Source organism: Opisthocomus hoazin, chromosome 2 (genome assembly GCF_030867145.1).
Source record: "Opisthocomus hoazin isolate bOpiHoa1 chromosome 2, bOpiHoa1.hap1, whole genome shotgun sequence".
In the NCBI taxonomy this organism is placed as follows: Eukaryota; Metazoa; Chordata; class Aves; order Opisthocomiformes; family Opisthocomidae; genus Opisthocomus; species Opisthocomus hoazin.
In genome coordinates, this window is record NC_134415.1 from 15619129 (window position 1) to 15645782 (window position 26654).

Consider the following 26654-nt stretch of genomic DNA (forward strand, 5'->3'; position numbering starts at 1 on the left):
ACTACACTGAGCATACAAGCACATTGGCATTTTCTAAAATGTCCAATACTAAACTCTTGAGAGTTGGTAAAGCAATTGCACTACAAACTTTGCATTGTTACTACTAATACAACACCCAACAAAGTCCAGAAAACACATGAGAAATATAATATTACTGCTTGTTAACACTTTAACAATATTGGCCCTAAGCAATGTTATCATTTTTAAGCTTTGGAGTGACCTAGCACATCACACAGACTGTAAGATTTCTACACTTCAAAATAAAGATGGATCTTGGCAACACAGCTCCTGGTTCTGCAAACCTCAGCAGCAGCGTGAGGATGCAAAGCTGCCAGACGCCCCAGGGAGCCCCTTCGCTCAAGAGCGAGCAGGCACGACAGTTTGTCCACACATCTCACGTTGAGGATAGATATAATAATGCATCTCTGGAGCCGTGTCTAAACGTTCCTAAACGTTGTCATTTCGTCCGTCGTCTTCAGAGTACTTCTTTCAGAGTACTTTAATAAAGAATATTTTTATACAGACATACACAGAACACCACGGATGAGTGCCCAACAATGTCTAAACTCGATTTTGCTCTTGTGGCTCATAGCAGAAGGCAGTGTAAAAAGGCTTCTCAAAAGGTAGGCACAAAGGGATCAGCTCTGTGTTTTCCTCTCAAGAAAGACTTAGCTATGTGGTTTCATCTAATATCGTCAAGAAAAGACAGCAAACTTTGGAAAGCAGTATTGTAGGAATTTGGCATTGCAGAATTAAGAGAGTTTTGTAATCAAGTTTGATGCCTGAATTAAGTATAACATGATGTCCTCATTTTCTGTAATCATGCCTGTGTGTTACCTGCATGGAAGCAGACCACAATGTGTGCCTTTGATTTGCAAGCAACGTGGAAAACGCAAACAGCTGCAGAGGCTGCAATTCAGACTAGCGCTGAGCTGAGTCCCAGCAAGTACTGGGAGGTTTCTTGCCTTCCCGCAGCAGCTGGGGGAATTTGGCTTAGAATTAGGAGCCCAGTTTAGGTTCTTCAGTAGCAAGGGAGAACTGAAAATGTGAGCTGGGAAGTCACTGGGAATGCAGGGAAGAGTGCAAGTCCAAGGAAATCTGCAAGTTAATGAAGATTAAGAATGCAATATGTAACCACAAATACATATGCTTTAAAAAGCATACCGCAAATGCTTTATTTTAGCCCACAGTGAGTGGCATAAATAATAAACCCCGCATGATGGAGCTGCAGCTGGCTCCTCTGTATGCCTGGCACTCTGGGTAGCACTGAGGATGTGGCTCCTTCTGTTTTGCTTAATCTCCTGCTTGGCGTGACAGGAAAGCTGCCGAACTGAGCGAAACCAGGGACCTGCATCAGACATGATCTCATTACCATCTGCACTCGTGGTACCCCAGCTTCAGGTTAGTTTTACCACTGAGAGATTCAGTGTCGTGTAGATAAGCCCGAGCAAGCAGGCACCTCTCTGTCGCAGAGCAGCGGGCATGGATGGTGGCTGCGGAGCTGGCTGCCCAGTGCAGCGGCGGCACTGTAGCTGGGCGAGTGGCCGGCACAGGTCTTCTGCTCCTGGATCTGACACTACTCGAAGCGTAGTGACCACCCCGCACCACGCCGGATTGCAGCATAGACTTAATCTGAGTGAACTGTTGTAAAGGCAGGGTCTTACAGGTTCTAATCCTGATTGTGATCTGATTGTTTTAATGGTGATTTTCCTGAGTTATGACAGCATTGTTGAGACTAGAGTCAAACTCCAGAGGTACATAAGAACGCCTGTAAAATTTTAAGCAGCCTGAAACAATAGGATATTGCATTTGTTTAAGTTTCCAAGTGATTTGTGTTTTACAGTTACATTACTCGTTTCTTCATCCTCTATGGTATTCTGCAACGCTCAGAGACAGACAATCAGAAACAATATTTCCAAGGGATTATTTAATGAAGAATGGCTTGGATCACTCTGTAAACAATTTGTACAAGCTCTGTACTGCAGCAATCCCAGCATAAGACATTGCTCAATTGTCATATAATCCACCTTGAGATCTTGTAAAATGAAGAGAGAGGAGGAAAAGATACATAGTCCCAGGTATGGGAAAGAGACAGAGAAACCCCCTGTGGGAAGGCTCCATGGAAAGCTGCAAAAGGAACAGGTAAGGAAAGAAAATGGAACAAGGTCAAGTCCTTGAGAAATTCCAGTTGCTGCTCAGGAGGATTTATGAGCACCTTGCCAGTGTCCAAAAGAGTGGCCAATAGCTGCCAGAGTTAGAAGAAAAATTGAGAACTGAGTCTGCAAACCCTTATTTAGGTAAGCAATTCTTAACACTTGTAAAAAAATATCTTAGGGTTTAAGGGGTTTTCTCGGAAAAGGGAGGACTGTGGCAGAGAGCTAAAAACTTCCTCTCAAAGGGCAAATGAAGACTCTCCAGGCCGTGTAACGCCTTCTCCTTTATCAAACTTTTACCTCCACAACAAGGACTCTTGTCCACATATGTAAAGCGCCTTCATTCAGAGTTGCAGAGGTACTGATGTCCCCCCAGACTCTGCAGCCCCCTGCGTCTGGAATTCCTGTCAAATCACTCAGGATTTTTAACAGATTAGGCCTGAATTCCTTTCCCTTAATCCCAAACTCACCCACTTCTGCCCCTTCAACTCCTTTTCTCTTCCAAGTCTTATATCAAGTAGGGTTTTCTAGGCCCCAGAAATAACTCATTTTAGGCAGCGTACATCTTCAGTGATGCAGTCTTCAATGCCTAACAAAACTAACTTTGACTCAGGAATTTGGGACTGGCTTCAGCAGGATCAGCATCTGAATGAAGTCCCCAGAACAGGGGAAAAAAGAAGCATGCATTATCTAAGACCAGTTCTGAACACCTGTGCTTCTAGAAACAACAGAAGCGAGAATAGTAAATAAAGAGGTAGGCAGGAGGGCAATTTGTAGAATATAACAGAGACCAAGGGCCTGATCATCCTTTGCCTGCATTTTGTACCACGCTTTCATTGGTGTGATAAAATGCTTCACCCAAGCTATGCTTGATTGTAAGGGACTAATCAAGGTCACATAGAATAAGAGCCTAGAAAATTGGGTGAACATTCACTGCACACAGCCAAAGTAATCCTCAGGCTGTAATACATGCAACAGTAAGCCAAGACTGCAAATATCCTGGTCGTACAGCACGCGGTACAGGGGGACCAGCTGGTACTACCACAATAGAACACAACCTCTAAAATAGATTTTTCCTTCTGTCCTGTCTAATAGCAACAGAACTCCTGAAGACCAAAGAGAACTGGAGGGGGGGGGGGGGGGGGGGGGGGAAGGAAATTAATGTTTTCTTACAGCATAAAAAAATAAATGTACCAGGACTCGTAATTCTTGGGTTCATGCCTCCAACTGTGAATCTGCAGCTCACGACAGTGGAAATGTGCTCCTTCCTCTGTGCTGCCTGCCAGCGGCCAGGAGCAATCCCACTTGCAGTACGATATTGAGAAAAAATGTCGGTAGGATGCCAAGCGTACAGTGCAGTGGATGCACGCTTACTCACCAAACGGAGGAGGAACAGTGAGGTGGGCGCAGAGCCACACGTGGGAGAGGTAAGAAGGGGCACAGAATGTCACCTCCGGCAGCCCAGTGCCGAGGTGTTCTTCCTCCTATCTACTGCAACCAGACCTGGGCCACCTTGAGGACACTGCTTCTTTATAAATTCAGATTTATATGGGAGCTGGAAGGGAATCTGTTCTGCTTGCTCCAAAGTAAGTGGCAGTCTCTGACTGCAATACAACTAGTTCAAGTGCTGTATTGAAGAAAGGATTTAGGGACTTACCAGCAAGAGCTGTAACGCCTGGGTTTTAGGCAACTGATTAGAGTGTGGCCAGCAGGACAAGGGAGGTTCTCCTTCCCCTCTACACTGCCCTGGTGAGGCCTCATCTGGAGTACTGTGTCCAGTTCTGGGCTCCCCAGTTCAAGAAAGATGAAGAGCTACTGGAGAGAGTCCAGCGGAGGGCTACAAGGATGGTGAGGGGACTGGAGCATCTCCACTACGAGGAGAGGTTGAGGGAACTGGGCTTGTTCAGCCTGAAAAAGAGAAGGCTGCGAGGGGACCTTATAAATGCCTACAAATATCTGAAGGGTGGGTGTCAGGAGGATGGGGCCAAGCTCTTTTCAGTGGTGCCCAGTGACAGGACAAGGGGTAATGGGCACAAACTGAGGCACAGGAAGTTCCGTCTGAACATGAGGAGGAACTTCTTCTCTCTGAGGGTGACGGAGCACTGGAACAGGCTGCCCAGGGAGGTTGTGGAGTCTCCTTCTCTGGAGATATTCAAGACCCGCCTGGACAAGGTCCTGTGCAGCCTGCTGTAGGTGACCCTGCTTCGGCGGGGGGGTTGGACTAGATGACCCACAGAGGTCCCTTCCAACCCCTACTATTCTGTGATTCTGTGATTCTGTGATACCACGGTCATCAGAAAAAAAGGCAAATTTACCTGCTGGGAATGGTGAATGTCCAGAGCCATAACCCAGAGCTCAGGTAGCTGATCCAAGCTAGTCCTTACCACCCAGATCCTGCACTCTTTGCAGGGAAATGCCCGTGTCTTTTCCTCAACACATGACTGAAGAAGGAGGGAAGGGTGGCCGTCAGGGTGGGACAGGCCACTTCACCACTGCTGAGTGGTTACAGCACATGAAATTCAGTCTCAACCTTCTGTTGGTGATGGAGAGATCAAACGGCCCAGTCTCCCCCCAGGCTTGCCCTAACTTTAATGCAGGAGGGATGGAGCTACCTTTGCTCCTCTGTGAAGCTGGGCTGGACCGCAGGGTCCTGCCAGTTCACCCCAGAGATGGGGCTGGGAGCAGGAAAGCTCACTCTTTCTGGCACTGCTCGGAGAAAGCGGGTTTGACGCCTCTGCCACTTGGTAATGGCAGGAAGAAGCACAGGGTGCTCCGAGGCGCGTCGAGAGCTACGGCTGATGCCAGCCCGAGCGAGAGGTAGTGCCGCTGATGGGAGCAGCCCGGGACGGTGCCAGCAGCCAGGATTACCCATCCCGGCAAGGGCAGAAGCGGCAGCGGCCCGGCCAGGCCCGGCTTCACACACACCCCGAGCTGGGCTGACTCCCGGCATCTAATTTTGCCTAATCCCTAAATGCTCACAAAACACCTTCTTTTCTTCTCACGAGGTGACTGCAGAGAACCTGAAACAAACGTTGCATTTTTGTAAATTTTCGCTTGGTACAGCAAAAACGACGACAACAAAGGCAGAGAGCTGAGTTTCTCGGGGAGCAGTTTCGCCGACGCCTGGGGGTTTGGCAGCCCCGGTTCCCCCCGGGGCGCCGGGAAGCCCGGAGCCGGGCGGTGGGTGCCACATTTCGGGGTAAAAACCGGCGCCGTGAGCGGAGGGCAGCGGGGCCGGGCGGGGTGCGAGCTGCCCGGCGCCCCCCGGCCCCCTTCCCCCCGGCCCGGCGTCAGGTACGGGGGCAAGGAGGGGCAGGGGCCCGCGGAGGAGATGGCTGGAGGCTTTCCAGCCCCGGCTCACGCAATGCGAACTCGGCACGCAACGGGGAGGCGACGGGCGGAGGAGGGGAAGCTCCGCGGCTCCCTCAGCCCCCAAGCGAAGATGCGGGCGAGACTTCGCCTCCCGGCAGCGAGCCCGCCCGCCCGCCACCCCGCTCCCCTCCCGGCACCTCCTCCCCGAAAACATTCGGCCCCGGCCATAAAAGCCTCGGCGGCTCAGCCGCTGCGCTCGGCTCGGGCCCGCGGGCGGCTCCGCAGACCGCCGCCACCCCTCCGCCGGGGTCCCGATGCCAGGCGCCCGGACGCGGCGGCTCCGGCTCAGCCCCCTGAGCCCCTCTCGCCTTCGCCCCCCGCAGCGGGCTGGGCCAGCACCGTCCCGTCCAGCCCGGTCCCGGTCCGCAGCGGGCAGGTGGCCGCCGGCGGGGCGAGTTCCCAAGGGTTAAAGCGCTGGGACAGGCGATAACAGCTCGGCGCCGGGACCGGGTGCAACCGGCGTTTGCCTGCACTTGACCCGCCAGGCTCCAGGGCTCCCAATGAAATTCCCGGAGGCTGGGATCTGAACGTCGCCGCTCTCCTCCCGGGGCTCCCCGTTAGAGCCGCCGCCGGCTGCCCGGCTCCGCTCCCTCCTCCCCGAGGTCTCGCATGGAAGCAGCGTGCAACAGGTCAGTTCTGCTACAGGCGACCGAGGAGTTCTCGCCCCTTCCTCCCCTCGCCGCGGCAGAAAGGCCGGAGCCGACGGCGGGAGCAGGCGGTCCCCGGGGATGGGAAGCGGGGCCGGTCAGCTCCGCCGCGCCGGGACCCCGGGCATCCTCCGCAGCCCACCCCCGGGGCCACCGGGCACGAAGGCGCGGGGCGGAGGGAAGGGTTCGGGACGGGACGGGGCTCCGCGCCCGTGTGCCGGGGTTCCCTCTCCGGAGCAGCGGGAAGCCCGTTCCCCCGGCCGGGAGGAGCGACGGGAGCGCCGGGATGAACCTGTCCCCGGCGGCCGCCTGCATCTGCGGAGGCTCGTCAGGGCGGGAGCATCCTCCCGCCGCCCCGGCCGCCTCCCGCAGTCCGCACCGGCCGCGACCCGGACCCCTGACCAAGCGCCGGCCGCTCCGTTGCCGGTGTCCCCCCGCTCTGCGCGCGGGATGCGGGCGGGCTCCAGGCACACGGGGAGCGCGCAGCAGGGACGCGGCCCGGCCCCCCGCTACCGTCCCCTCGCCCTCCCGGGTACCCGCAGCGCCCCCCGGGCCTCCCGCAGGGCCGCCGCCCGCTGACCCGTCCCTTTGCCTTGCAGCATGGCCCTGGAGCGGCTCGGGGACGCCCTGCGCGGCGGCCCCCCCGCGCAGAGTTCGCTGCTGCTCCTGCTCTGCCTGCTCGCCGCCGTCCACCTGGGCAAGCTCCTCCTGCAGCGGCGCCGGCGCCGCCGGCAGGGCCAGCGCCGGGCGCCGCCGGGCCCCTTCCCCTGGCCCGTGATCGGCAACGCGGCGCAGCTGGGCAGCGCCCCGCACCTCTCCTTCGCCCGCCTGGCCGGCACCTACGGCGCCGTCTTCCAGCTGCGCCTGGGCCGCTGGCCCGTGGTGGTGCTGAACGGCGAGCGCGCCATCCGCCAGGCCCTGGTCCGCCAGGGCGCCGCCTTCGCCGGCCGCCCGCCCTTCCCCTCCTTCGGGCTGGTGTCGGGCGGGCGCAGCCTGGCCTTCGGCGGCTACTCGGAGCTGTGGAAGCTGCGCCGCCGGGCGGCCCACGCCACGGTGCGCGCCTTCTCCACCGGCAGCGCCGCCACCCGCCGCCTGCTGGAGCGGCACCTGGTGGGCGAGGCGCGGGCGCTGGTGGCGCTGCTGGTGCGCGGCAGCGCGGGCGGCGCCTTCCTCGACCCGTCGCGGGCGCTGCTGGTGGCCGTGGCCAACGTGATGAGCGCCCTCTGCTTCGGGCGCCGCTACAGCCACGGCGACGGCGAGTTCCTGCGCCTGGTGGGCCGCAACGAGCAGTTCGGGCGGGCGGTGGGCGCCGGCAGCCTGGTGGACGCGCTGCCCTGGCTGCGCCGCTTCCCCAGCCCCGTCCGCGCCGCCTACCGCGCCTTCCGCGACCTCAACCGCGACTTCTACGGCTTCGTCCGCGGCAAGTTCCTGCAGCACCAGCGCAGCCTGCGCCCGGGGGCCGCCCCCCGCGACATGATGGACGCCTTCATCCGCCTGCAGCGGGAGCAGCCGCGCCTGCAGCTCGAGCACGTGCCCGCCACCGTCACCGACATCTTTGGCGCCAGCCAGGACACCCTCTCCACCGCCCTGCAGTGGCTCCTCATCTTCCTCATCCGGTAGGTGCCGAGACACGCACACACACACACGCACAGCCCCCGCAGCCCGGCGGGCCCTGGGGAGGGGAGCCGGGGAGCGAGCGGTGGCCCACCAAGACGCGCAGCCTTTGCCAGGGAGGGTCCTGTGCGAGCCGGCCCCAAGGAGCACCTCAGCCTGGTGCGGGGTGGCCGGTGGGGCGAGGGCCTGGGTCACCCACGGGGCAGCTCCGGGAAACCTGCCAGGAAACAGTGGGGAAGGGTCGGAAGAAAGAAAACCAAAACGCCAGAACCCAACTCTGGCAGTCGGGTGACAGCGCGTAAAGAGAGGCTGGCAAAAGGGCAGCTGTGCAGAACGTGAAGGTGACAGATTTTACGAGGTCAGGGTGAGCACAGGAACGGGGCAACGGCTGCTTAGCAAGAGACAGCGCTCACGCAGGGGTGTACAGACCCGCCGTCGTGTCCGTTTGCCGGCAGCGCGTGCTGTTACCGGCATGGCACGACTTGGGGCAGGGCAGACCCCTCTGGAACACAGCACTCGTTTTCATGCCTCGGCTCTTTCTTTCCTCGTCTGCGTAATCGGTAGGCTCACGCCAACGTTATCTGCTCAGCCGCTTCTCGAAAAGCAGGCAGACACCTAGCACTTCGAGCTAGGGGTGCGATGCCCTGCGCTCACCTGACCCGCTGGGTTTCTCCCCGTCCCTGACACTTGCCCAGCGTCTGACGCGCAGATCTGCCGCGGGAGGGACGGGCAAGGACGCGGAAGCCAAACTTGAATGCCTCAAGCACATGAAGGCTCCCTGGAGAAGCGCGTGCTTTTAACAAGCAAAAGAAAATAAGTAAAACTTACTAATATTTTGATCTAGTTTGGCTAACATGTAGTCTTCCAAACGATCCCAACTTCAGGACAGTCACCTTAAAATACATTGTAAAGAAAGTGTATTTTGATATTAACTAGAAAACATACACACAAACGAAGAGCCGGATGTTCATAAAGCTGTTCTGACACTGGCAGAGCTTTTTTTGGTTTAAAAACCTGCAGACTTTCGTATGTACACAATACGTCTAGTGATAACAAACTCCGTGCTAACTCTTAGAAGTCACATACAGAGCTGGAAAACCAAATGCCCACGGAAAGCCCAATGTTTAAGAGAGACAAGTAATTTTAGTTTTAGAATGAATTTTCAAAATTGGATCAGAATATTCAGTGTCAGCACATTTTTTTACGTTCAGAGTCAGTTATATGTGACATTAAAGTGAAAACTGAGTAAATCTAAAGTGACACCATTGCATGGGAAGTTTGGATTTTTCTCTCAAAGTTTTCCCATTGAGGTCTACACGGTCCCGCAATATATTTAAACTTTGCCCGAACGGCGTGCGTTAGGGTAGGGTGGTTCTGTGAGAAACGTTTGCAGGAAGGATTGTTTCTAAGAAAATCTTTTGCAAGCGTTACGTACGTAGACACATCTTACTTTAAACGACAGGTATCCAAACGTGCAGGCTAAAATGCAGGAAGAAGTGGACAGGATCGTTGGAAGAGACCGTCTGCCCTGCGCTGAAGATCAGCCTCACTTGCCCTACACCATGGCTTTCCTGTACGAATCCATGCGTTTCAGCAGCTTTGTGCCTGTTACTATCCCACATGCCACCACGACCAACACCTTCATAATGGGCTACCTCATTCCCAAGGACACGGTGGTTTTCGTTAACCAGTGGTCAGTGAATCACGATCCAGCAAAATGGTCCAACCCAGAGGATTTCGATCCAACGAGATTCCTGGATGAGAATGGATTAATCAATAAAGATCTCACTAGCAGCGTGATGATTTTCTCACTGGGAAAACGTCGGTGTATTGGAGAGGAGTTATCCAAGGTGCAGCTGTTTCTCTTTACCTCCATACTGGTGCATCAGTGCAATTTCACTGCCAACCCAAACGAGGACCCTAAAATGGACTTTACCTATGGGTTGACCATTAAACCTAAGCCGTTCACCTTGAATGTTACGCTTAGGGGTACTATGGATTTGCTGGATCAGGCTGTCCAAAGACTGCAAGCAGAGAAAGCAGCCAATGAAAATCAGCTGTCAGCAAATGCCTAAGAAACAGACCTTGCATCTGAAGATAATCCCTCTCTCTCTTTTTAGACTTAAATAAGTTATAGTTTGTTCTGATGATCTTTTTGGAAAGTAGCCAATATTACCAGTTACAAGAGCAGGAAGAAAAACTGCACAATCCTCTTTTTAATTCTAGAAGGAGAGCCAGGGGAACAGTTTAGTATATTAAATGATAAAACACATGCAATTTGAAATTAAGCCTTTTCTTTTCTAGCTTGTTCACAGAAGTCACCATTGTAAAGCACATTTTGTCTACTGACTGGTTGGAGCATCTCCAGGAACTGTTTGTACAGTCCTTTCCATGTCTCCTTGTGCTACGCCTTAACTCCAAGTTCACCTTCAGTGACTTCACATCCCAAAGTGAAATCTCTGATTTAAAAAAACAAACAAAAAACAAACAAAAAAAAAAAACGGAAAAAGAGAGGGTTGCTCAGAACGCTGCAGCCTGCCTCTGAATTCACTCTACTGGAAGCTGCCACAGGCACATGGCTGCTCCTGGGTTGTGACTGCTGGGATGTACATTAATGCCTCAATAATAAATGTTCAAATGATTTTTGGTAAAATGACAATGTAAAGTCTTGCCTTTAGCATTCCAAAGTGTTTAAAAAAATGACTAAAAAAATTTCTTATAAGCACATTTGATAATAAAATTAATATTTCATATGAGAATGACCAGAATGTCCTAACGTAGTAACTTTTCATAAAGTTTTGAAAGATCAGGTTTGATGTTACCAAGTGGCAAGGATGATACAAACCATATGCTAATCTGTTCATTAGCATAATCATGAACAAAATAGATATTTGCATTAGAAAGTTTCGTAAAGGTGTAGCTGAACTTTGTATTTCCCTAGTAAAGAGTGAACAACCCTGTCCCTAGGCACATAGGTAAGTCCAGTAAAATCCACATGGGTCAAGGTATTTAAAAGTGAGAATCTGGGGGGTTTTATATTAAAACTTTAGTGCTGCAAGCCTTAAGTAAAGCGTAAAGCAAACACCGTCCTGCTCACTAGTCGTTCTGTTAGGTGTTCAATGGTGTCTCCAAAAATCAACTATGTACTTCTAGTACGATTTGCTTGGAACACAGTCTCAGCAGGAAAACTAATGTTACATGTCCTAGTTAATGTACCCATTAACAAGAAAAAGTACTTTTAAAATTTTTATGAGGTGAAGGACATAAAATGAAAAAAACCCCCAAAATATTATTTTAAAGTAAAATACACATGTGAAGCTTTATGGCCTTGAACCTCTGTCTAATGTTTGTGTACACAAAGCTGCATGTACTTCTCCAAAAAGCAAACAACCCTGTGTAAATGCCTGATTTTGAGAAGTGTTGGGCATTTCTTTGGAGCTGCAGATCACCTTCAGTTACATATGAAATCTATCAGAAATGAGAGTACCTCACGTGACTTGCTGTGTTCAGCCTAGTACTAAATAAGGTATTAGCAGAGCTAGAAAAATAAGGGTGCAGTGCTGCGCAGTTAAGTAGCTCTGCCAAGACCTAAGCAAGTAAAGATTTGCACTGGGTCCTCTGACAGATGGCCAGTCTCAGTCACGTGGGCAGCAGTGACAGAACTCACGCTGACATTGGGAAGAGCGGGGTTAACAACACAATCTTCATTGGAAGTTGAAGCTTTGCTACTGATTTTAAAAACCTGAGTCAAGCCTAAAAGTACTGCTCTGTAACCCTACACAGTATTAATGTACCTGTTTAAAGTCTCTGATTTTATATGGCATCTATCTTCTTTTTTTAGAGCTAAAAAAGCTTTCTGCTACAGACACAAGGAGTAACCTCAGGTGTTTTTCTGAATTATGTACGAGTTTGTGATATCCCAGAACTTAGCCTATACCTGTGAAAAGCTTTATAAGATACTCAGCATTTTCATATGGAGATCTACATTAGATCAAATGCTAGCACAACAATTTTACCTGTACCTTTGTAAGTATTGTTATTAAAAAAATATAAAAGGTGTAACCTACAACTGAATAGTTATTCTAATGCAAGGATCACCGATTCATATTTTAATAAAAATGGCTTTTGCAGTTTTGTACTCTTCCGAAAGCTTTAACTGTGCGTTGGCTACTAATGCAATGTCCATTCACACTGCTCACATCTGTCAGGGGGTCACACGCTATATAGCTGTTGGTCAAATAACGCCTCATAGCATCTGTCAGGTTGCTCAGATTTAGCAGCACCCCGTTTAGAATGTACGCAGTTGTTCAGCGAGCGAACTTCTATGGTCATTTTGAGATGTATCTTTGTGTTACCAAAACACTAAATAAAATCATTCTTACACTATCTTTGCTTCATTATGTATGGCTTTCTAACATCAAGGTAAAGAAAATTATTATTTCTGATTTAGAAAGTATTATTATTTCTTCATGTACTTTTCACCTTCTTCCCATTTCTGGATTTTAATGTTTTTCTCCATGGTGCCCTTACAGCTCCTCAGGTCTGCCTGCTTACTCTTGCCATCTGCGTTCAACTTCATCACCCTCCTTGCCAGGAGCATTCCCTGCTGCTCGTCTCAGCGTTGATCTGAATCCTTTCATGTCTTTTGCTTTCTTCTAATACCTGTTAATCTCTCCTCAGCCTGCAGAATCTCCTGTGCTACGTTCTTCCCTCTGGCATTTCAGTTCCACCTCCCCTGATTTCAAGCCCACAGACTGGTTTTCCTTTCTCTCTTTCCCCTCCTATGTCTGGTGCTGGTACCTACATACTCCTGATACTGGATCCTCACCACTGCCCTTGGGACCAATTTCTGCTGTTTTGGCCTTGGTGTGTAGTCGGGAGTGCCAGGAAGGAAATCTCGGGGCCAAACAGGCCGTAACGTGCCCTCGCAGAGCAACCTCTCACGAAATCAAGGCAATCCTGTGGTGAAGGGTGGCTGTTATTGCATATATAGAACATTTCTTCATGATGCAGCAGCTCCCCTCCCCACCCCTGCTTTGTCTTCTTTTCCCCAGTCTGCTATGCCAGCCTGCTTACTGCCAAGCCATCCTAGCAAAGACCTTCACGTTCTCACTAACCCCAGGGAGGTGGAACGAAAGCTGGGTGGGACAGAAGGCTGGGCAGACTGACTAGCAGTAGTTTCCTCCTGACGTGGGATATTTTCATCTGGAGTTTCTCCCTCAGGGGGCAGGATTCTAAGTACGGGCTGAGTTGGTCGAACCAGAAGGAGCACAAGTTGCAGATGACTCACAAAGACCTAGAAGTAGCTAAGGGCCTGTGGAGTTGGTGTAGTATCCCAAGATAGATCCCCCATGCAGTGCACAGGTGGCTGGGGCTGACCAGTGGGACGCAGCGTAGACACAGAACCCTTGTCCTCCCTGGGTACAAGCCAAGAGCAACTTCACCGAGATGAGAGATGCTGCCATGCTGTCCCTGCTTCCCGTTCATTTCTAGGTATTTTTCTGCTTTACCAGCTGCCTACAGCTGAAGTCTAGATTCCCTTTTCAGTGTCGACAGGCACATTTTTATAGCGAGACCTGCTAACTAGTGCTGAAAGATGCGGTGCTGATGCAGCCAGAAATCGTCATGAAGAAAGCATTCTTGGAGAAATTCGTGGAGATCACCACAAACACTGTTTATTATTTCAGTATACAGTGCAACACAGATACAGTGATTCAAGTTTCAACAACAACTTTGCCGTTTACCACCCTGCATTTCTGCAGCGGAGTTTTTTCCTGTTCCAGTCACTTGTACTCAGACCAGGACAAGTCACTTAACTGTCAGATGAAAACAAGCTCAGTGTTAGGCACAGACAGCCTGGAGCATTTTAGACGGCTGCAGTCGATGCATTGATAGCCCTCCTTCAGGGCTTTTTGCCAACTTTTCAGACAGCTCCACTAAGCAAAAAATTCGTTGCTTTGTTAGTGTTACCCTGTCCTTCAGTGCTTACAGCAGATCTTGCTCCAGCCCGAGAGTGCAAAGCCAGAGCTCACCCAGCCAGACCGGAGTCTCTCAATTCCCCGCACTCGCTGTCTGTGCCGATGTCTGGGGACAGCGGCCCATCAGCAGCTAACTCGGAAGACAAGGGACGCGGAGGCATTTCAGCTGCACACATGCAGAAGCGGGGAAGGGAGTGAATGCACAGGGGACTTACTAAAGGTGCATAGATCAGCTGCAGAGCTGTACAGGAGTCATTTGCTGGAGTGGCTGAGAAGTAACAGAGGAAAATACATGTCTGAAGTTTAGGAAGATTCCAGCTAGGTAGGAACTGTCTGCAGGGTCTCCAATTTCCAGGAAAAGAGAGGTGGCAATTTTTACATTGCTTGCACACACAGTACGTCGGGATTAGGGCGATTAGAATCCTCACTGTGTTAAAGAGGTTCACTCACACCAGCAGCAGGGAACATCAAACTGAGAGCACCTAGACCAGCCCTTACCTTCACACCAGGCTGAAGACAGAATGAGCGATTGTTTTCCTGAAAACTTTGGACAAACACAGGATGTCCAACTACTAACTCCCCACTGCCTGTTAATTTAAGCAATAGATTTGGGAGGCAGTGAGCATGGCAAGGAGAGCTGAGGGACTAAGCACAAGGGATCGGGCTGTGCCGTACAGGCTGTAGGATTTGAAAACAAAACTGGTCTACAACAGAAAGCCATGGAGAGCCTGGCATTCTCTTCCTCCCCTCAGCATCCCCAGCGCCTCAGAGCAATGGGGATGAAAAGACAGCCCAGCTGCAAGAGTCTGAACACCTTTTGGGGAACTTTTCCTCTTGACATTCAGACGGAGAGGTGGAAGCAGTGGTGCTACACTGGACAGAAACATCGCTGGTCTAGAGGATCTGTTGAGAGCAGCTCAGTGTCATTCGTCTGAGCAAGCTGCACAAGAAGAGGTCTGTATCAGCTGGCTATTCCCGCGCTGTGCAGTTACGTCTTCAGTTGTATCTAAGCTTGCTCGCTGTCCCCTAGGGAAAGAACGGCGTGTGTGTTGCAGGAGGCTTCAGAACCGCTTTGATCCTCCGATACGATTGGCATATTTTCAGTGATGGATCACCTTTTGTTGGCAAGGACAGTTCTACAAGAGTAGACTTAATTTCCACAATCTCCCTTCTCCCAGCCTGGGGTCTGGTAAGAGCGTAATAGTTATCACGCAGGAACAGGCTGCTAGTCCTCTCATGACAAGAAATGGGATCTCACATAATCATGTTTTCTGTGCTAAGAAATCAGAAGACCCTCCGCTTATTTGGACTACTTTACTCATAGCTGAAGTGGAGATGTGGAGTGAGACACCCTTGTTCCCAGTACAAAAGCAAGATTTAAGAAAGATTTTGACTTCACAAAGCAAGTATGGCTTGCAATCATCTGCAGAACAGCATGAAATGATACTCCATGCTTCTTTTATGCTTTGTTATTATGTGAAAAGCTGCCAAGCTGCAGTTCAAAAATTTAATTCTACAGTATATCTTATTTTTAATTATACTTTTTCACTCTACAGAGAAAAATAATAAACTGTGAAGCTATTAGTATTTTGTGGTTCAGGAAATTTAAATAAATGGATTTAAATAAAAAAAAAAAGTGCCACCAGAAATTAAACTCAGAGTTCACAATAACTACCCTAACGAAAAATGAGATTCCTAAATGAACCTTTGTCTCATTGTAACAAAACTCCTTTTCCTTCCCTTCGTTCGTGTATATAGCCGCTGGGACGCGGTGTCGTGCTGCAGCTTGTTCCAAGGGATAACTACATTCATATTTCCATTTCTGGCAGAAGCGAGGAAGAGCTGTGCCTATGCTCCAAAACAATATGCCCTGCAGGGAGGCTTGCTGGGCAACCCTCCCAGGTGGCACAGGAACAGGAGGGAAGCGTTTTCCCCCAGCTTTCTCTGGATGAGCATTCTCATCTCAGGCGCCCAACATCCTGCCAAGCCTGCATCTCCCAGGTGTGTGACAAGCCTTGTGCTAGTGAGCTGAGGGGCAGATCAGCCAATGGGCTTTGGTAAGAAACACTATAGAAAATGTTTAATAAAAGTAAACAAGGACAAACTCCCATAAAGGAAGGGAAAAAAATTTAAATATTTATCTAAACCAGATTTTTTTTTAAGATGGTTCCCTAGAGAATTACAAGGCAGATCCTCCAGTGACATTATACCTGACCTGAAACCTTGTACAAGAAAATCCTGCTCCTGCTGGCGTTGAGACGAAGATACTTAGCATCTGCGCACACAGATCTACAGCACACCAACAATATGGTGCTCTGCATTTTGAGGACAAGGTACTAATTTCCTTGAAGTCATCAGCAGAGCCAGCATTCAAAGCATTTGGGTGATAATATAGTCACTATACAACACTGTTTCAAATATCTTCATGTCCGAAACATTCCTTTCTCATCCTCACAAGCTATCTCTTACCCTAATACAGTACTTTTCTGCTTTGGTAAATAGCTTTAGCCTGTTCCCAGAATTAAGCGCATACAGTAGTTTTCATGTGGTATAAAACTATAAAACCGTACAGCAGAAATGAAACCTTTAGGGAAGTTCTTGGAATAAACAGATGCTCCGTCAATTGCCTGAATGGATACTAAAGATAACTTTTGCTCTCAAGAGAGCAGATGCTTTCTTCTAGCATTTATGAAAAGCCAGTTAATGAAGTGTCTGGACCTCTTTAGCTCGCTTTTAGCCCCTGAATCGCATCCCCATTAGGCAACAACATTTTCCCTAGCAAAGATCCAGTTAGCAGGGCTTCCTGCATCCTTACACTCATCTACAGTCAAGGTCTTCATGTGATTATGAACAAGTTCCTCCCTGAGGATTTTTCATCCCTCTCTTTTCTTCAAATATTTCCCTAATATACACACAAGTTTAGCTGGCAAAAGAACTCTAGTCAGTTACTTCACTGAACTCAAGTTATATGTATTTATTTTTTATTTTTCTAAATAGGCACCTTCCTGCTTTTTGGGGAACTCCAGCAAGGTTTGATTGTATGCTAACAGAAGCAGCAGTTCTTCAGGCTCAATAGCAAAGATGATTATGTATGTACAGAGGAAGAAGTATAGGGAAAATTGGGGCAGTTGAGAAGTGAGGAGAACACAGCAGAGAAATAGAAATGTTAAAGTAACAGGCAAGAGAAAATAGAAGGAAATGTTTCATCACATGGAGGAGAATGAAAATGAGGAAAAAGAATGTGAGCAGCTGCTAATGCTGATTTGCCCCATCCCCAGGTACAATATGTCCCCAGGGTACCCTCGGGACCACTGGTTGTCACTGGTGAAGACACACACACACACGCCCCTGCGGAAGGCAATTCCGCCCATCTGCCCATCTATCCCAGCTGACGAGAGAGCACAGCCAGCCTGCTCGTACTGAACCCCACCATTCAGGCTGCTGATGCACCATGTCCCTCCCTCACTACTCGCCATACGCTGGAGACAGGTGTTTAGGTTTGCCCTGCTTAGGAACAGACACGTTAAGCTATAGAATGTCTGCAGTGATGCAGTTAGATTAGAAAAAAACAATACTCTTACACTGGTGGGACACATCTCCGTAGGGACTGAGGAAATAAATCACGGGTTTAACCAGGCCGTCTTGCAGAGTCTAACCTAATTTAACTACCTGATATCACAGAATCACAGGCTGGTTGGGACGTCTGGAAGTCATCCGGTCCAACCCCCTGATCGAGCAGGGCCTCCTGCAGCCAGTCTAGTCATTCTACCTTGACGATAATAACAACTACCCACCACACTGTGGGCTTTTTCCTACAGATCTGTTATGGTAAACACATAGCAAACAATATGTTCACCACTGGTTCACTTTCCTTTCTTCTTGAAGTTAAACCTGTATGGGCGTCATCCTGGGAAACCCACTGCTGTCCCTAGGAATTGCTTTTCCTCAGCACTGCCACCCGCTCACAACTGATGAGAAAAGCCTTCCCTTCCCCTTCCTTTAGGGAGCATCCCTGCAGGCAGGAAGAGGGAAAGGCCATATACGACAGCCACTACTGCCCATCTCCTGCTGCTTTGAGCTGGATTTTAGGCGAGTTTACATGTATTTGCTCCATGCTTCAGCACGTAATGGAGAGGATCTATCTGCCCAGAACGACCCGTCACAGCCTTTGCTGCTGCTGCTGAACCGAGCCAGTAAGGCATCCACGGCTTCTCCAGATGCTCCTGTTTTCTGAACTAACAGGAACCGCGTATACTGCCGGCTCTCCCTGAAGACCTGGGCCAGCGCAGAGGTGGGGGGGAATCCTCCACTTGACTTCAGGAACCACGCACTTGCTAGCCTGCAGGAGCAGGGTTGGTCCAGGGTGATTCACAAGCAAAGGCTCTAACAAAGAACCACTCCTGAACCACTGGGACCAGCGTACACAGGTGTGACCCACTGGTGAAAAGCCCCCACACCTTTCAAAGGTTTTAATTCTTTTGAAGTTCTAAATAGCACCACAGTGTCTTTGATACTTGAAGTAGCAATTGAGCACTATGTCAAGCAGTGAGTGAAGTAGCCATGCATTGAAGACACAGGTAAACAACAGCACCCTGTTTGCTCACGGAATTTTAGCACAGAAGTTGGTGTTTATGGTAATGGTCGTAAGTCAAAGAATCTAAGCTTTACCCTCAGTATTTTAAAAATAAAGTCCTTGTGAAGTACTGTCATCTATTCTCATATGTTTCCAAATATCAAGACAACCATGGTAAATGCATGACATGTCCTCAGACAAACTTTGTAGTCAGAATTTAAGAGAGGAAAAGCTATTTTGCAAACACCCAAGTCCTTAATCTGGCCATTACATTTTACTGCATACTAAAAATTAAACTTTAGAGATGGGACACAAATTACAATTTATGTCAATCCAAATCTGTACATGGGAATTTAGATCACTGAACCGCACTTCAGAAATCACTAGAAATTAGAACTCTACCTTTTCCTTTCTAGTGTTTGGTTTGTGGGTTTTTTTTCTTTGCTCTTTCATTCTTGCTCAGCTATTCATCAAAATCATTTGCAGAAGGTTCGCTTTCCCGGTATCCAGAAACATTTTGTTGAGTTATCAAAAAGAGGTATCAAAAATGTACTTCAGATTTTTTAGAGGCTTTTTTCTATCCAATGCACAAAACCAAGTGTTTACAGATGTTCACCAAAACAAGTTTTATCAAATTGTGCCACAGGAATTTTCTTCAAATTTATTAGGAGGTACAACATGTTTTCAGCTTAAATGCATGTGGTTTATTGCCTTTTTGGTTTTGACTGCTAAATAGCAGCACTATTAGAAAAGACAGACTTCAGTAAAATATGACACTAGGGGAAATAGATTTTGGGAGTAGCGTAGGCTTACACAGTACAGATTTTAAAAAGGCCCAGTGTTCTTCCAGAATATTTCTTTTCACTTGTCTAGCTCTGCCCAGGCTAGAGTTTTTATAATGCTTCTTTCAAGGGACCGGCCCTCAACCTGTGCTCAGCGATGAGCTTGCACTCCTGCAGAGGTCCTATGAATTTCTCTATTGAAACTGTAACTCCCAAGTCACTTGGAGTCCATTCTTCACAAAGGCACTCAGACATGATTAAACAACAAATTAGAGAGAATCACCACATCCCTATGCTGGTCTGAAAAATTAGACCACCCTCATTGTAATTCTGCACTCGCGGTTGTCAGGTTTCGACACACAACGCCAGGATCCATTTATAGATGCTGCCAGAGAGCTTCTCTGCCAGTAGCCTGCAACGTAAGACGAAGCCACTTACTTTGTCCAAGAACAAACTAAAACCTGGGGTTAAAGTTCATAATTAACTCAAGCTCCATTCAAAGCCCAGTAATCCTGATGAATATCAGTAACCTTCAAAGACTGCCAGGTTACGTTCCTCCCCCAGACAAGCAAAAGGGGTTCCAGGAGTCAAAAGGAGCTTGATCTCTGCCTCCATGCCCTTGCAAACATTTATTATTTTTAATGAAACACATTGAGGGTCCACACTGCTGTCAGTTGTCTGCAACTTGGTTATTTTAAGCTTGTAATATAGTTAATAAAAAACAGGTACAATCCTCATCCTGCTTTAGAGGCACATCTTGGAAATTGGACAGCTCTGCTAAAGTCCTCCTAGAACAAGATTTTAAGATGCATCTAAAGAGCCATAAACCAAACTGTTCTTAATATGCCATAAAAGCATTGTTTATTCATGTGCACGCATTGAAACTTCTGATGTTTCCCTTTCCCATTTATAGGGAAAGCCAACCCTGTTCAGGGAGACCACACACTACGGCACATTTAGCACCTGTTAGGAAAGTTTCAGCACGGTTTTAATTATTCTCAAGCTCAGTAAATCCCCTTCTACCTGCTTGCTGGAAGGGTTTACATCAATTAAAGTGCTGTATCATGTAAACTGTTTAAGCCGTTAGAAAACTTCAGTTTGCACCCTAGTTAGCAAATTCCTCTGCTTTCCACTCTCCAGCTACAGCCTTGGTCATGACAGACTATAAAAGTGGTTTCAACGGTAGCATAGTACCTAGAATTTCATCCAAAAATCCCTACATTCATCATCACTATTGACAGCACTTTCTTGCACTATCTGTAGAGCTATTCTGCACTGACAGGTAACCCAGACGAGAGCGGATGGGCCACCTGGCTGCAGTGACCCCAGACTCTAGGCTGTTTCAGCATCTGTATCTACAGAGTAAATGCATAGAAAAGCTAGTAACATGAACTTGGAATCTATGTCTATGGTTGTGAACCTTCTGAGAAACAGCACATCCAAAACCAAACAAGCTTTATCCATCTCCGGATACCATCTTCAGGAGCCAATGTTACCTGGGATCCTGCCCACCTGAACCCCCAGGAAAGAGCACAAACAAGGGGAGAGGGGCACAGAGACTGCAGTTTCCCTTGTGCAAGAGGGAGCACCAACTTCTTTGGAAGTGATATGGGCATATCAGCCATGAGAGAGACCTCACACTCCATCTTTGGCTCCAAGTCCAGTCCACCTTTGGACACTGATCTATCATAGCCTTGTTAATTGAGGACCAAGGCACAGCTGAAATATTTCCCTCATGTCAGACTACCCACAACATTGGAGCCCCTGTGCTCTTTATTTCAGAGCAGAAATATGCAGCCAGATGAAAAGCAATAATCCTACAGCCATGCTTGGGCTTCCACTTTTAAGAAGCCCACCATTAGCTAATTAGCGTTAGTCTTCACACAGTTACCCCTGCAGAGGGAAAAATGAAGTCACAAACAGTAGAAGTAATTCTGCTGTTAAAAGCAAAAGTGGGGTTGGAGTCTACTAATCTGGCCCTCACACCTTGCTCAGCTAGGCATGGGGGGAAGCAAAAGGCAGTTACAGGAACAGATGGGAAGTGGAGACTCTTGGTCTCCTTCAAAGGAGACCTTGGCATCTCCTAGCAAAGGGCATTCTTCAACTGCAGCCAGGCATCTCCCCACGGATCAATCTGGCCAGTAAGATGAACACTGACAGCTTAATCCGTGGTCAATTAAAGCATCAGTATGTGTTTCAGTTGTTCATAAGAGCAGCCCAAGGAGTAGCAGAGTTTGTCCATAGGAGTTGGCTAGGAGAAAAGCCCTAAAGGACATTCTTTCATGTCATACTTCATAGCGAGGATGCCCACCTTTTCTGACAGATCTTGCTCTGGTGGCACAAGCTTTTTTCTTATTCATCAACAAAAAACCAATAGGAAAAATAAGATCATTGCTTTTTTTTTTTTCCCCCAGACGGGAAAAAAAACCAACCAAAACACTCCAACAACAACAAAACCCCTCAGATTTATGCTTTATTTTTACTTCACTCCTGTTTGGAAAGACAGAGACCTTAGCAAGCAGCCTACTGCTGCAATGGAACTGAACAGCACTCTCACAAAACAAGTCACATAGAGACTTCAATTCTACACAAGTGAGTTGTCTAAAGTTTCCTTAGTTTTGAATGCTTGCAAATAAGCATAAGCTTTCTGGGAGTAAAGGAAGGGTATTTGTTAGCAAGGAAGTTCAACCGGTCCTTGTATAAGCTGAAGATGAATTACATTAGCAGGACAAAACTTCAGGATTATGCCCGAGCACAACAAATATCAGATGCTTCCAAGATATTTCTGCTCCAACTCAGGGTGGAGTTCTCAAGTTTTCCAGACCATATCCCCTAGAAGTCATTTAGGCACCTAATTCCCATGTATGCAAAACTCTGGGTGTAAGTAACCTTGCACTGCTCCAGCTCTTCTTAAGAAAGAAAGAAAAGAAAAAAGAAAAAGAGAACACCTGACAACTGGTCCATAATATTTCTGTGAAAGTTTTCAGGTAGAGATACAAGTACTGTAGCTGAGTTCCATATTTTCGCAGGAGGAATAGCAAGGAATTTGGACATAGCCCTGGCAATAATCATTCAACAATAAGGAGTTTTCCCAGAAAAATATTACATTGCCAAACACGTTCCACACAGATGCATGTTTGCATTGTTCCTCCCTTGTGTCTCAGGAAACCGTTAAATAATGCTGTGGCCACTACCCAAACTCAAGGTGATTTTAGTAGAAGACCTTGTTTGGGACCAACCCGCAGTCACCAACAGCTAAATAGAATCCCTTAAATTAAAAACTGCTGGTAACGTCCGATGAAATGCGAGCACATAAAACAAGTCAGGGTGGCACTCGTACACCTAAGCCAAGGGCAAACAGTGGGACTTAGGAGCAGACGAGTCTCTTCGTTTCCCAATGGCGTATATATCAGTTTCTCTAGCAAAAGGACTCATTGCCAGGGTCAGAATACAGACTGAGAAAACATCATGGGGTGCAGACACACACGCTGTGTCACGTGTTTCAACAGGGAAGGCTGCAGCCCCCTGAGAAAACCACATCTCACTGCTATGCTGCGAGACGTCTCAGTCCTCCCTGTTCATTGTAGGGGCTGGGATCCTAAGCAGGCTCACGAATTTCACTCCCCAGCCTGGAAACAGAAGAGCTAAGAGTAACACCAGCACATCAATATGGTCAAGCCCATCACCAAAGCTCCGGCTCAGGGTTCCTGTTGCCATGAAACCTCTGTGCGCGTCTGGAGCTACAGCCCTCAGAGCGAGCCCACCCCTTCCCCAGGGAAAGAGACAGGTGTTCAGGAGGACATCCTCAAAAAGTGCTTTGCTAATCCATCTTTCAGCTCCAGGAAAGTGTTCATGTCCCAGGGCAATCTTTCATCAAAATTGGGTCTGAATGCCAAAAATGAAGGAAATGAAAAATGAGTAAATAGGAAATCAAAATCCTGTAGCACTTAATTGCTGAATCAACAATACGTGGTGTTCCCGTAACAAATGCTGTGCCCCAGGCACCTCAGCAACTGCTGCCCAGCGCTGCTGAGGCTCCTCAGTCTCCCTCTGTCCCAGCTGAATGGCCGCTGGGGACCACTGAGAGTCATAGAATGCTTTGGGTTGGAAGGGACCTTTAGAGGCCATCTAGCCCAACCCCCCTGCAGTGAGCAGGGACATCTTCAACTGGATCTTGTTGCTCAGAGCCCCATCCAATCTGGCCTTGAATGTTTCCAGAGACTGGGCCTCCACAAGTCAAAGCAGAAATCCTGCCACACCTCAGGGTTTCTCCTTTCTTTCTTTTTTGATGTTTGCCCTGCTGTCCCAATATGACTAACAAGAACTCCAACACTGAAACAACAGTTGGGGCTTCCACAAAGCAGCCTGGTGTCAGAGGGGGAACCACACGGCCGTCAGAGGGGGAACCACACGGCCGTCAACTCAGTGGCAGCCCAGCATCGCTGTTTCCCCAACATGCCTTCACAGGGTAATCTACTTATTAGGATAGACCTACAGGCTGCCGTGTGGTCTCTGTTTATGGGAAGAATACCGATGATGCATTTATATATTTATTTTTTTAATTTAACTGATGGACACACCTGTTTGCAAATCAATACCAGGGAAATATTAAACTACTTTCATGAGAAAACAGAAAATTATTAACAAGAAAAATGTAGTTCAAAGTTAACATTCGATGTTTTTTTAGTATGATTTTTGTAAGTTCTTTACTGAATTGTCACTCTGATAACGTTGCGGTGGAAAAGTAGTTTTCTCTCCTGCACCACAAAACCTGTTGGCCCCTCCCGTCCCTTCAGTTTCCAGTCAGTTTAGAAATTGTGGCTTTTGTGATGTGCAAACAGTGTTCTCTGTGAACACTTTCACTGGGTAGCTTTATTCCAGCGCATTAATCTGCTATCACTTGGCATCCTTTCAGGCAGGGACAGACACCCAGAAGATAATTACAGTTAATTTTACGGCACCTTACTCACTATCACACCTGAGAACACTCCACTTCAAATCAGTAGGAAAATCCCCACTGAACTCATGGACACCTGATTCCTCTCCAGATCTGAGTTAGAGACTGGGTTTTGTTGCCTGGTTTTTGGCTTTAAACCTAGAAGAACACAAAGGATGAGGAACGCAGAGCAATTTGCAAGTGGTGAGTGTCAACTATAGGAGAAATGTCTTAAAAGACTTCTGCAATATTTCTCAAAATAGAAGAGATCAGGTAAATACTGTGTTTAAAAAGATTGCTTCAAAGGCTCATGGCACACAAGCGTTGGCATGAAGCGCTTTACACGAAGCAATCCTCAGAATATTATCCTTTCACACCAGAAGTTTTCTAAACTACTCTGCAAAATTTGACAGAGAATTCCATCTGTGCTGAAAGACTGCAAGTCTCTCTAAGGCTGCTGCGATGCCTGCAATATCAAGGCATTACTCAACCTGTTTCTGAATATGAGATATACCCTTTTGAAATCTGTTAGTAACACCTGGAAAATCTATTAGGTCACTGACAAAAAAAAAAGTGCACTTGGGCAATTGGACTGCTTCGTACCCAAGTTTCCACATCAGCTGTATTTTATCATAATTACATTGAGTGAAATACTACCCGACAGGAAAGTTTCACAGGTCTCCAGTGCAAGAAATATTTTTCTGTAGCCTTTAGGAGACTTTGGAAAAAAAGAGATGCTCCACTTAGTTGCGAAAGCTTACGCTAAAGATCAGCAGGGACCCTGTCTGATAAAATAGGTGAGTAAATAGAAGTAGTTTGGCAACACGATGATCAAATAACTCAACAAATACAGCATTGCCTCCCCTCAGTTGTACATACTGTATGCATTAAGCAGTAAATATATTGGAGACCGGACCTAGTAATGAAGATACCAATGCAAAAAGAAAATGTTGAACTGAGGATCCAAACTTGTCTGTTGCTGACTGCCATGTGTCAGCAGAATTGGAATAAAAATCAAAACCAACTCCAGAGAGAAGGAGTCACAAACATCAACACTGAAAAACAAAGTTTGCCAAAACCCTTGGGAACTGAAGTCCTGGAGATATACACTGCTCTGCTGAGGATTTAAGGACCCTTTCCCTTCTGGCCACGGGGCCCCAGTTGTCTCAGGTCAAACTTACTGACAGGCCTGTGGTTCCCGCTGAGTGCCCTGCTTGTCTGCCAGGCAGAAAAAGCACTTCGCAGCCCCTGCAATACTGGCTCTACAGCTCACTGGTTTAAGGTTACATTTTGACTTCTCCTTACTTGGAATACAACTGAAAATACCACTTGTTTTGGCAAGAAAACTGGACGAGATTCAGTGCAATATGGGCAAGCAGACCAGTTATTAGTATCTCAGCAGGACCCATTCAGGGACATGCTTCAAACTTCTCATACTTAATATCCAAGATTGCTTCAATGTTGCCTGAAATTCCTCTCCCCTTCCCACTCCCACGGGAGTCACTTTACGTTTTGATGAACAAGTACTGAGTTCAGGAAACCAAAGAAAGTAAAATATACCACAGACAGATATTAAGCAAGCCTCCCTGACCATTTCTCTGCAAACCATAATCTTTGCTTAGAAAAAAGCACCCTCAAAAGACAAAACCTGACCCACAGACACAATAAAGTTCTCCCTCCTCATCCCTCCCCTTCAGCCACAGACCCCCTCGAAGCAGATCGATGGTTTGGGGATACCAATTACAACCAGTTCTCTGAGAGACAGGGTTGGTAAACTACAAGTTGATTCCTACTGACTCAGAAAACCTTTCAGAGTTCACAAGCTCACAGGTCAAGAAGCCAAGGAAGGAAAGCTAACAGATTTATTTACACCATCTTTCACCTTTTTTTTTTTTTTTTTTTAAACCACCTGCCCCAAGCTGGAACAAGTAAGGGTCTTCCAATGTGAAGCAATAGCTTGATATCAAGATGAGCTTACAGGCTCCAGTAGGGTTATCATCTAGCATCTCCTCTCCAGCATACAAGGTATTTAGCAATACCTTGTATTCAACAGATATGTCTCCTGTCTTTCCTCTCAGAGGGGGGCCCAATTAAGTGCTGAACTGTGGTAATTCCCTCTCATGAAGCAGTTTTAACTCTGCTCTTAGAAGTTCGGATATAAAAGGATGTGCAGGCAGAGGCTTTCTCAAGTTTTCACTTCACACATGGACAGAAATTTCAAAAGGTTCACAAAAGTAATCAAGTTGCTTATTGTAGCTACAAAAAGCAGAAAGTCATATCTATTTTAACTCCACTATCAAACTTACAGACATATACATTCCCACAAATATTTTTATATGCATATACAAACACACAAAACCAGAAACTGGTCCCCATACAATTTCTGCAAGCATAATCACAAGCAGACATTCAGAATAAGACGGGATCCATGGCGTTCCTACCGGAGTGAATCCAGTGCAATGCAGAAACCAGGATGTCGTGGCGCAGGTGAACCCCATCAGCCTGTTTGCCTTTACCCCATACCCCTGGAGAGATGCTAAACTTCTGCTTCTGTTCCACTGCTCACCACTCGCTATGAAAAAAGCTCCTTCACACAAGC

General features: G+C 47.8%; 1 protein-coding gene across 1 annotated transcript; it reads left to right on the forward strand.

Annotated features, from left to right (window-relative positions):
* Window positions 1-6134: 6134 nt before the first annotated feature.
* Window positions 6135-12111, forward strand: CYP1B1 (cytochrome P450 family 1 subfamily B member 1). Its single transcript, XM_075445632.1, has 3 exons — window positions 6135-6154; window positions 6772-7788; window positions 9249-12111. The coding sequence occupies exons 1-3, from the start codon at window positions 6135-6137 to the stop codon at window positions 9859-9861; spliced, it is 1650 nt and encodes a 549-aa protein (XP_075301747.1). The 3' UTR covers window positions 9862-12111.
* Window positions 12112-26654: the final 14543 nt, after the last annotated feature.

Bases quoted from the DNA above. Each gene is read 5' to 3' on its own strand.
- CYP1B1 (XM_075445632.1), top strand. From the start codon at position 6,135: ATGGAAGCAGCGTGCAACAG. The intron at 6,155-6,771 runs GTCAGTTCTGCT...TTTGCCTTGCAG, and splicing joins ATGGAAGCAGCGTGCAACAG to CATGGCCCTGGAGCGGCTCG. The intron at 7,789-9,248 runs GTAGGTGCCGAG...TTTAAACGACAG, and splicing joins CTCCTCATCTTCCTCATCCG to GTATCCAAACGTGCAGGCTA.